Genomic DNA, 11,958 nt, shown 5'->3' on the forward strand with positions numbered 1-11,958 from the left:
AAAAAGTTTCTTAGCGGTTGAGTCTTCACTGTTACGAACCTTTCAAAGTTCAGCCCTTCCAAGCTCTCATAGCGCCTGGTAGGTAGGCAACATCTTGCCTGCTGAGCATACCTGTACTGCGGGATGGCCTACCCTGAGCCTCACAGGCGCGCCAAGCTCCCATAATTTACCGAACAAATCTGAGGAGAGAAATGCACGTTGTTTGTGGACGATCCCTTGTGCAGTGCCGAGTGCAGGGAGAGGAGATGGGTTTGCCTCCCTCCTCGTAGGCGCTCCGAAAGTCCCACATGCGGTCAGCACTATAACTGCAACATTCGACGGGGTTTTTCATTCATTTTGTATATTTCCGTTCGTGCATTGTTCGGAAATAATTAACACCTCAATGTCACTGACGCTCATTATGTAGGATAGTAGTAATGCATTAATTGAAAGTAGAAGTACTTTCGCAGTTTTGGCGCATAGTTTTCGTCTGGTGTGCAGGAAGAGTGGAATGGTGCTGGAGGGAAGGACCATTGGTCCTCATCTCCACTCACATGCATAAGGATTGGTGGAGGATGGACAACACACAGAATTCTAATTGACGAAGGAAAAATGATATATTTTGACCTGTTACACTATATCACACATTTAAGTTTCAAACTTGAACCACAAACATACCTCACAGAAATACAACTAATATACAATGATTAAACACTATGCGAAAAGCATGCAGTTTTAAGAATTGTTCGACTGTTGCATCAAGCTAAAATACTGATCCAAAACAGTAGAAGGTTTTTGTTTTCCCAGTTCATTAGGCTTCACACTTCATGTAGTGTTTTTCATAAGTAATTAATACACATTGAGGAAGCACCTATTGATATACAATCCTAGACATTAGCAAAAAAATTAATTATTGATTGAAGCAAAATAATTATTGTCTAACAGTACACCTTAAATGGAAATTCCACAATGTGCTTCAATAATTGGCATCAACATCATATCACTAAATCTTAGGACAACTTCTTATATAGAAGACGAGCAGGATTCTAAAATCCCTGAGATGTCAAACAATCAACTGAAACCCAACATATCCACAAACCATATAAACTTGTGAGCATCATGTCGAATACTTTTGCCATGCTGAATGTTAAAGTAAAATGGTACTTAATAACTTTGTACAGGACACTTGGACCCCAATTGACTGATACATTTTAAGTGTTATGTCATGAAAGCAAACCATGATACCTCATGAAAAATGGAATAAGAAAGAATCACTCATGCTGATACAGGCACCACAGCAACATAACTAAAAAGAGAAAGGACTGTTTATCTGACCAAAGGTAAATGACAATTCACAGTATTTGATGATAGATCTCCCATGCACAACAAGAATGTCAATAAGGTTTTTGTAGCAAGGAAATATTATGGCAAATATTGAAGAGACATTAAAAACGGAGTATTAATTTCACTCTTTACAAATCAAGTTTAGCACCTAAGCTCAGAAAAGAAGTTATGAGAGGAACATTGAAATGGGAATAACATTTTTGATCTTCAATAACAAACATCAGTGAAACTACTTTTGACAAACCAAAATGATGCTAGCCTACTAAAATGCAACATAACCCAATGCTAATAAGGAATAAATGAAGAACAGAAGACTATTTCTATGAGCCGCATAATGTTATTTCATCCTATTATGTAAGAAGGAAATGTTTACATTGAAAGTGGTTACTTTGTTATTAAGAAAGCTGTCACCAAAATAGAAAACTTATCACATTATTTTAAAGACAATAGAAGGTTTTGAATGAAATAAACAAAATAGACGCAGTCAAAGCAAATAATAAGGAGTATTATGATGATATAGCACGTACCGAAAGGGTAGGTTGTTCCAGATACTAACACTAAAAGATAGGTAATCAACATTCATTCCATCGCTAAATTTAGCTTCTAACAGGCTAATATTTTTAGAACAAACCAACTTTGGTGAAACACTGGGGTATTTTTAACTATTTGGATTTGGTTGAAGGCAATAAGAAAATCCAAGGTAACTCATTTGAAAAATAACAGCAGTAAATGGCCATATGTTTAAAAAATTAGATTCTACATGAAAGCTCAGAGGCAGGCACAGACTACACACATATTGCTTTGGAGACAACAAAGTTTGACATTCTTAAACTCTTACATTAGTAGGGATCTGGTAAGCTAAATGTAGTTACTTGTGATTGAAAAATACAACTTTAATGACATACACAAAATATGGCTAGAAAATATAATTATTCATCTAAAATGACTACAAGCAGATCACATTTCAAGAATTTAGTAAGAGATCTGAGATTCAAAGAGCCCATCATGCAAAAACAAAAATATAAGGTGCACTTAATATACCCAATTTCAACTCCATGTCAGGATTAATGAGTAAACATGCAGATTGACACACATCAACATGGTGAGACAGTAATCAGAAAAACAAGTAAATTTTTGTCTTAACTTAAAAGAGCTTTTGTACAAGACAGACTGATTTTGCATCTAAATAATGAATTAGCTTTCTTTACAATCTTTTAAGAAAAAGAGAAAGGTCATCACAGGCTTTGATATTTTTTTGAAAATAGTCTGACCCAAGTAGAACAAGCAACATCTTAAATGTTCCTCTTTCTCTATTGGGGGTGACTTCTTTACAATCTTTGGTTACGGGGCTGATTCATATTCTTGTGCCATTTTCTCACTACCAAAGTGCTCAATATACTTAACAGGAAGTTACAAGACATATTTGAAAAGTATTTTAAATTAATTGGCTCATGGCAATTTATTTGTTTGCAGATTTGATTGGAAACAAAAATCCCAACAATGAATTAATGCTGGAAAATGGGCCGTAACAATTCCATCAATGTTGTAAAAACCCAACATTAAATAAAAACAATTAATTCCAGTGGAGTCAGTCTTCAATTTAGATTATGGAGGAGTTTAGTTTAGTTTGTTTGTTTTTTTTTAAACATTGGGATGGTTAGAATAAAACCATAAATAACAGTAAACAGTATTTCTGCAACTGTTTAAAAGAGCACAGAATTGAGTTTGAACCACTTGTGAGTGATGTATTAATTTGAAGAAGTTAAAACAGCAAACTGGTCCATTTCAGATTAATTGATGAATAGGACAAAAAACTCCAATGCATAAATACTAAGCAACGCAGCAATTAATCTCTCTATAAATTCTAACGAACATACAAAAACAGGTGAATAAAATACAATACAAAACAACTTGAGTCAAATTAGCACATCAAAAACCATCAGCTCCAAAAATCACATCAGCATCATAATGTCATTGTTTGATTTACACCATCCAGTTAGAACTGTTCAAACATTATGAAACCTTATTATAAATGTAAAACATGAGAAAAGCCACATGAATATCACTGACATTGAAGCTATGAAGTAGCTCAATACATACATTGATTGCAACAAATAGGAAGTAGATGAAAAAATATCAAACAATTAGTGAGATAACCATGATACAATAACTGGAATAAAAATTCAAATTGCTCAGAAACAGCAAAACATGGGATTAGAGAAACTAATATTACATTTCAATTATATATTAAGTCATGCAACCACAACTGCACCTTTAACACTACATATCAACTAAAAAAGACTTATATAACTTAAATATGACAAGAAAAAGTTCCAATGGCCCTGTACAACATAGAACCCCTTAAATCTCTACATTGTTATGAGAGCACAAAATGCATAAAACCCTCTGAGAATGTGATGCAAGCAGTAAAGCTGACAATTTTTCACAAGAATCACAAAAATTAGAATCCAAAACGAACAGGACATCCATTAGACCAATGCCCTCGCTGATTGCAGTAAAAACACACACCATATCCTCCATAATAGCGACCAGGAATACCAGGCACTATTGGAGGTTCTCCTTCAGTTTCTTCATCTTCATATTCACCATAGTCCGATTCAAACCAGGTGCGCTCTGAACTGGACGAGAAGCCACCACTGCTTGAGTAACTGCTCGTAGAGTCACTGAAATTTAGAAAATCTCTGATGAGAACAGCTCAAATAAAGGAGAAAAAAATAGATAAATTCTTATAATAAGTAACTTTATGTACCTCGGCTCCTCTGCAGAACTACCGGACGAGCTGGCGGAGGACACCAACCCCAGCCCGACCCCTGAGGCACTCGGACCTGCGGGGCCTGCGGGGCCTGAGGGGCCTCTAGCCCCGTGTCGGCGCCTCGACGGGGCACGCCCGTCGTGCGGCTGTCCCTGTGGGGTCTGTGCGCCCTGTGAGCTTCCCGGGATGCTCTGCAGGTTCTGCAGCCCCTGAAGAGCGCCTCCCTGCGAGCCCTGCAGGCCCTGGGAGCTGCCCTGCTGGGAGTTCTGGAGGCTGTGCAGGCTGGGGGTGGGCAGGGCCAGCGCGAGGGGTGCCCTTGGGGGAGGAGGGGGCGGGGTGTTGTGCCTGCCCTGGGGGGCGTGACCGGCGTGGCCGACAGGGGGCGCCAAGGCCAGGGGGTGCACGTGGGCGTGGGCGTGAACGTGGGCGTGGGGAGGGTGGGGGTTGGAGTGGGCGTGGGCGTGAGCATGATTGTGAGTGTGGGGAGCGTGGCTGTGGGCGTGGGGAGGGTAGTGGGGCACGTGGAAGTTGTTGTGATGGTGATGGTGGTGGTGGTAATGCGGGGGCGGCAGGGGCTGCCAATGGTTGTTGTTGTTATTGTTGTTGTAGTTGTGGTGGTGGCTGCGCGTCCGGCTGGGACCCCCACTCGAAGATCCATTGTCACCCCGACTGCTGGAAGATCCACCTGAGGATGAGGCAGCATTCGCAGCAACAGCAGCTGCAGCTTCTAGAGCTAAAAAAATATATTGAAGCCATTTTAGTCGAATTCAAACATTAACATCTTTAACTTACTAGAATTACTGTGGTGTTTTTCAGCACACACCTGCGCGTTCCTCTACGACTTCTTTGTGCCTCTGTTGAAGTTCCAGGCTAAGCTGGCCCACCATTGTACTTATGAGTGAGTCCAAGGTGACTGAGCGATGCTCTGCAGTAATGGGCATCCTACACATTGGACATTCTGCTCGTTGTTTCTTCCATTCTCCAAGACAGTGTTTGCAGAAACTGTGGGCACAGTTTATTGTGACAGCCTGTAAATATAAACATACAACAGTAGAATCATACCAGATATTAAAGAATCATCCCACAGTATTCGAAAAAATACAGAAGGTCACTTACTGCAACAAGAAGCTCGTTGCAGATGCTGCATTGTAGCTCTTCTTCGACAAGAGATCCAATGTTCTTCAGCTTTGATAGGGCAAGGTCAAGATCCTTCTCTCTTTCTTCTTTCTTCTTGATTTCCTCTTCAGCTGCTGCATCCTTTTCAATCGACTCCTCCGTGCAGTTGGCGGGTGTTTCTCCTTCCTCTTCAGCTGCTGCTTCGGGTTCCACTTCCTCATTTGGTTCTGCTGTCTGGTTTCTTGAACATGATTGGTTTCCTGAAGCATGTTCTGTTACAATTTCCACATTCTGAGGAGTTAGAACATCACTTGAAGAGGTGATTTCTGAGTCTTCTTCACCACTAGATTGAGCTTGCTCATTAGATTCTGCAATCTCAGATTGTTGGGACGTAGGCAGGCCACGCTCAGATAGAGTAGAGCTGCCTGCCACCTCCCTGCAAATCAAAAAAACTAAATCAGAAAAATTCAACAAAAACAAAGTTTTACAGACCATAGTTCCCTCTTATGATGCATGATGGACAACCATAGTTTTTCATGTACACAAAATGTAATTGTTTGTTTTTTTTGTTTTTTAAATTTTCACATTTGAAGACACATCAACATTCCTGTTAATCTAAATAAACAGTCAACAGGTCCGCCCATGCATCCTAAAAGAAAACACATAACTGATCCTCTTTACATGATTAACATTTGGGATTAACTTAATTATGATCCTTCACTGGTTATTTTTTAATGTTCCCTTCCTCAGGCTTAGTTTAAAGAATGACCATGTTGATCGCAGGATGGGCCCCAAATCTGTTTTCCCATCTTGGAACACTGCAGTTGGGGAACGTGGTTTAAGACATGCCAGTCTACCCAATGTTCCACATGTACATATTCAGGATCTTAGTAAGATTATATGTCCCCTCCTCTATATGAAAATTTTGGTGTGTCACGTTATCAGGACTACGTGTCCGCTCTGCACCTAACTGCAGGATCTAGTCCGTCTGTATTAGTCTAATAAGCAAAGGTAATAGGACTACGCGATTATACACATATAAAGGGCAGTTTTGTAAAACCTTCTCACGGTAGAAACTGATGTGCTCGGGAACGAAACAGTCATTTAGACTGCCTTGCCGAATTAAATGCCGCCGCGACCCTTAGCGGACACGTCGATGCCCAAACGGAACTTCACGCTGTCGGAATAGTTGATCTTGGCTTGTTAACCGAAGGCCTCCAGCTGCTCCTCGAACACAGGTAAGTAACCAAAAACAAATAACCATCAACTTATCGGACATAACTCTGTAGGGTTGCCACCTCAATTGAGGATATGTGCTTTTTATCAGTGCCATAATATTTTCATTAACAAACTTATTAAGCACATTTTTATCAGGCCAGGTAGTGTGCATCATTAAGCAATTGGATTGACAGAGTTGCCTAGTGGTTTTCAAGAGTGTAATACACGCAGATGTTATTCGGCCTAAAGCTTTTCCCACACGTATAAAAAAAAAATTCGTCGCAGCTGACAATATGACTAGTTGATAGTTTGGTTTATCTGCAGAGGGAACGTGTGTTCAAAGATGGCAACTCTACACTCCAGCTAAATGCACAAATTGCGCACCCTTGTTGGTAGGGCCCCGTATATTTCGCGTTTACCTCCTCCCATTCTATCCTTAGGGGAAGTGTTGAGCCCTGAGCCCTATGTAGAAAGCCTGAAAGATCCTGATATCAAGAGCTTCATGTTGGCTGATAAGGCTACAAAGCACAGAGCGAAATACACGCAGCTCTATCCACATGGCCTACATTCACTACCTGGTGGGGCATGGCCTCTCAGACAAAGAAACAGAAGTTAAGGAAAAACATGTACAATAAGAATACAATTCACAAATAAACTGGCAGTAAAACTGTACTCAGAGGTACTGAGATATATAACACAAATATTTTAGAGTTTTGAAGAGAAAACCCTGTTTACAGGGACTGCCAGATTTTACAAAACAAATTATATTTACATTCTTCACAATTACGTCAAAAGAGAGATAGAAATTACATGGACCCAGTATCACTGAAAAATGGGTCAGAAATGAATTTTAGAAGAGAGTTGATAAATGAAAACCAGATGTTAGAGTTATATACCAACTATTAAAATAGATTGTTGGGGCTGGATTATCAAAATGAAATAAGAATTTATTTTTTTATTTTTTAGAAAATGGCCAACTATGCTTTTAAGATATAGGAAATTATGCAAAACTAATTTACGGTGGGTCAAAACCTCTGCCTAGCCAAAAATATTGTTAGGTCTGAGTTTCTTTAAATTATACACAACCTTCCATGATCTAGGGACAAAGGACTCCAAATGTAATAATGTAACAGGAAAATACAAATAGGTATGATGACTAAGTTGGACCATACATTACTATGAAGCTGTTTCATGAGTAAATCCCATGAGACATGTTGAATTTTTTACACAGTCCCCATGATACAAAGCACACAAACACGACACAAAACAATATTTCATCAAATTAAAAAAGTTTGGGCAGGGTAAAGTGGCAATGCAGGTAAAGACAACAATCAGAAGGATTTTGTTTTTAGATAATTTACAAATCACCAATCTGGTTTCATAAGCCCTCAATTTTTCTAGCTGGTGACCATTTCAATTCCATTTTACTTCCTTCAAGACAGGCCCAGTTTGGCTATGACTTCCTACATAGTCAAAGAGTGCTGGACATAACATGCACAATTAACATCTAATATCGGTGCAGAAATTTAGAAGGAATTGGAAAGAAATTGCAAAGCTATTATTTGCTTTCAATTCTCTCACCCAGCTGATTTTAGCTCACAAGCAACCAATACCAAACTGACTACATATTTAAAGGTTGAACAAATGCTAACAGCTTGTCTCTCCCACTTTCGATTTCAAAATTAAGAGAGGATAAAAAAAAACACATGAAATGAAATCTTTGGTTTTCTATTCTTTAAGTTACAGGAAAGCTATGTAGAAAATTTGAAAATACAATTCCGATATTAACAACAAGACCACTTACTTCATGCAATGGACATCCAAAAATTCAAGACAAACTAATATGTCTGGCACTAAAAACACAGAGAACATGTGCCACAAGAAAATATTATCCCTAGTTTGACTCTGTCCATTTGAATTATATAATGACTAGATTCAGTTCAGAATTGCACACAATTCATACTAACACTGATTTTGATTCAGTACTTTCCCTCAACAGCTGAAGGTTATCACAGATAATTCAGTCTTAATGAAATACGCCCCAACCTCGAGATCTGCCTGTGTAAAACAAGAAATATCAGTAAAATAAGTTATGTAGTAAAAAGTCCCCCAGCCAAATATTTTTCTCCAGTCTTACGTGGCTGACTTAAACTGGGACTTAAGGAATTAAAGTACACTGAAAGGGTTCAGTGTTTGGTACTTCATTGTAAATCAAAATGTTTAAAACAGTCAAATGAAAAGATTCAGTGCTTGAAAGTTTCAATTTAAAGAGGAATTAAAATCAATTCTAGAAAAGGAATGGAAAAAAAATACCATTCCTGGGCACTTGGTACTCTTTCATCCAGTTAGTCATACAACTCAAGCAATATCTTCTGTCTATGGTCACCAATCCAAAACTTTATGGAGGAACTGAACTACACATTGAAGACAAGCGCTAACCTGCCAGGAGCGCAGTTGTGTAGTTGCACATCCACCAAGCGGCCACCCTCTTGGCTTAAGGAACCTGTTAAACAAATTTAAAGAATTTCATGAAAATGATCTGGAAACTTTGAGAACTATATAAAGTCTATATATGTCTCTGAAAACTCACGTATAGCAGCGTACAGCTGATCCAGAAGAGTCTGACGTTGCCGATCCAAACTGCCAAGGCGCCGCCGGATGTCCTGAAGGAAAAATACAAGTTATTCTGTCTCTTAGGATGATAGAGAATACACACTAACAAAGATTACTAACCGATACGTTGCTTAGATCTGACTGTCCACCTGATGTCGATGGCACTGAGTTAGATAAGACACTGCTCATGATAGAGGCATTTGATGATGACCTGTTGCAGAAAAGTGCTTTAGACAGTTGTCAAATGACAATTGAGTAAACATATGTAAAACAATAGGACTAATGAAAGTGTTACCCATCCATCGACATTTTCTGTCTCAGTTGATGTAATTCTTCACGAACTCTTTCAAGCATTTGACCATTCTTTTCTCTCACAGCTAGCTCTTCAGCTTTTTCATTTGTGTCAATTTGTTCCAAACGTTCAGCCAGCCTGCGCTGTTCTTCAACAATTTGATGACGCTCTTCATTGCACCTAGAAAACGTATTCATCTATTAAGTTAAGTCACGTGGAAAAGATATTTTGAAAAAGGAAAGTTATGAAAACACCTTTGTTTTACCTTTTATGAAGCAATTGCAGCTGAAGCAATAACTGATTGAAAAGAGCTGCCTCTTTCCTCTCAAGGTTTTCCAGCTGCTTTATTTGAGCATCATCAGCACCTTGTATGTTGGAGGCTTGGTACTGACGTTTCACTGGCAAAGGTCCCATTTGCCTGACACTTGACGACTCAGATAATGTTCTTTTAGTGGGCAGAGGGCCTTGTCTGCCTTGTGAGGAGCTGCTACCACTGGCTTCAGACATGTTCAAAAGAGATGGGCCTGAAGTGGCACTCACAACTGAATTAGTGGAACCTCTTTTAGAAATCCATGTCTCATGGAGGCCACTTTCAACCTCCTGAGACTCCATGTGATGCTCTGTTCAGTAACAATGACCATAAGTTAAAAGACAGCTGGAGAAACGCAGGAATCCAAATAGAAGAAAAATTCAAACTCACTTGGAAAATATCTTTGTAAATTCTGATTTACTTCTAATCAAACCACAGTTCAGGAAGGTAGATATGCTTCTGAATTTTGTGTAGAAAGCGTCTGACAGAACTCTTTAATTTAAGCTCATATGAAAAACTGAAACAAGGAAAACAAATAACTATTTTTAGTAACTTAACCAAAATTTCTAAGAGTCAACAAATGTTGCATTTGTGAGAAGATAGCATATTAGATTACCACCCCAAAGTGGGGTGCTTCAAACTTCAATATTTTTACCATGGTGTATTTCTGAATATACAGAAAAGTTGAGGGACTATTGTTTCATAGACTAAATCTGCTCTATATCACATTGGAAGAACGAAAATACACTTGTCTACAAGGTTGCTAAGTGGTGCAATAGGCCTAACCGTACATCTTCACAACGGTCTGCTGGGTCAGTATATACTATACTGCTACCCACAAACTTCACGTTCGCGTCGCAGCAAAAACGGCAACACAAAAGTACCACGAATGTCCGCACTTACTCAAAGGTACATCAAATCAACGTCCTTCAAACAGACACCCCATAGCACTATGTCAAACCACTGGGAGGTCCTGCTTCCTTTGTCTCCATCTCCAGGAGGGCGATCGGAGAGCTCCCTGAAAACAACCGGAAACGCCTTCTAAATCGTCTGAAATAGGGTGAGGGGGGTAGTGGGAGGACGGAAGTGGAGCGTTCTCAGGGAGCTCTCCGATCGCCCTCCAGGTGCGTATATTCAGCCCAGCCTTCAAGGCTAACAGTGTACAATAGCATGGTGGGAAATCAATTCTCAAAGTGACGTGGTAGAAGGAGATTTCGAACTTATCACGGAAAACTTTTCATGGCAAATTTTGATCGATAAAGGACACGAAATTTCTAGGCGTGTGACAATACCCACTTTTGTTTACAGACTAGCAAAACAGCTGTTTAGGATGAATCACCACACGGACTCATGGGGGCTGCAGCCACAGCAGACGAGCAGACGCTTTCTTCCTTCGTATCACAACAAAGCCCACCTCACAGTCAACATCTCGCGGCAACGCTAGTTTGGGAAAATGTCAACACAAATGAGCGAACATTTATGAAAGATATCATTCCTACCTCCAAATGATTTCCACTTCGCTCTGTGGATGCTTTTTCACGTCCTGCGAAATACGTTTCGACTAAAAACACACACACACACACACGCCCAAGGCCTCTGCTGTCCGAGTCAAGTTAACCATTTCACGTATTAATCTTTCGACAAAATAAAATGAGCAACACTATTTTAAAAATATAAAACCAAATTCATATATGCTTATTTAGTTCTCACACGCTTTCAATGCCACTAAATTTAAGTGAGACCGACAGAACGGTATTCAGAGTAGTGCTTTTGACTCGTTCGATGCCCTACTTCTGTCTCGATGGTGGGGGTGAAGGGGAGTCCACAAAAAGGAAGGACACGAGACCATAAACGTGATTTCAGGATGTTCCCTCACCCCCTCTCCTGTAACCCCCTCTTTTCTCTCGCATCCCAGCGAGCCCAGCGATAGCTGCACTTGAATGTCCTGGAGTAGCGCCCGGTTACGTAGGCTGTCCCGCTTGGCAGGAGCGTTCGTTTGGTTGCCTAACCAGCGCTGCTGCTTTACCGTTTTACCTAGAGCTCACATTGTACTATTTGGTCCGCTGACGGCCTTTGAACACTTTTTATGTTTCTGTCTAATTTGAGGAAATTCTTTGAGTTTTTGTGGCTCAAATTTCTATAAAGAAATTTCTGGATGTTTTGTGTTTTTATCCTCAGCCTGCCTCAGCTGATCCTCGAGTAGGCTTGTGCCATGTATCCACCTTGGAATCGGGAGCCTGTTTCCATGCATGCCTTCAATCCAACTCCGCGCTGGCCAGCGTCCACGCAGAGAGGGGGGAGGACGAGGGGCGG

The 11,958-nt window shown here is 40.0% G+C and overlaps 1 protein-coding gene across 4 annotated transcripts; it reads right to left on the reverse strand.

Annotated features, from left to right (window-relative positions):
- Nucleotides 1-571: 571 nt before the first annotated feature.
- LOC113212459 (uncharacterized) lies at nt 572-11,291 on the reverse strand. 4 transcript variants are annotated; one of them, XM_026431156.2, is made up of 11 exons: nt 11,145-11,291; nt 10,036-10,162; nt 9,601-9,955; nt 9,339-9,515; nt 9,164-9,254; nt 9,021-9,093; nt 8,870-8,933; nt 5,213-5,648; nt 4,920-5,124; nt 4,094-4,829; nt 572-4,007 (listed from the first exon to the last, which is right to left on the reverse strand). In XM_026431156.2, the coding sequence occupies exons 3-11, from the start codon at nt 9,945-9,947 to the stop codon at nt 3,785-3,787; spliced, it is 2,352 nt and encodes a 783-aa protein (XP_026286941.1). In that variant the 5' UTR covers nt 9,948-9,955; nt 10,036-10,162; nt 11,145-11,291; the 3' UTR covers nt 572-3,784. The 4 variants fall into 4 exon arrangements, with proteins under 4 accessions (XP_026286941.1, XP_026286943.1, XP_026286942.1 ...); XM_026431158.2 differs by lacking the exon at nt 11,145-11,291 and adding an exon at nt 10,942-11,138; XM_026431157.2 differs by lacking the exon at nt 11,145-11,291 and adding an exon at nt 10,549-10,680.
- Nucleotides 11,292-11,958: the final 667 nt, after the last annotated feature.

Source organism: Frankliniella occidentalis, unplaced genomic scaffold, assembly GCF_000697945.3.
Source record: "Frankliniella occidentalis isolate FOCC.00 unplaced genomic scaffold, Focc_3.1 Scaffold60, whole genome shotgun sequence".
NCBI classification, from domain to species: domain Eukaryota; kingdom Metazoa; phylum Arthropoda; class Insecta; order Thysanoptera; family Thripidae; genus Frankliniella; species Frankliniella occidentalis.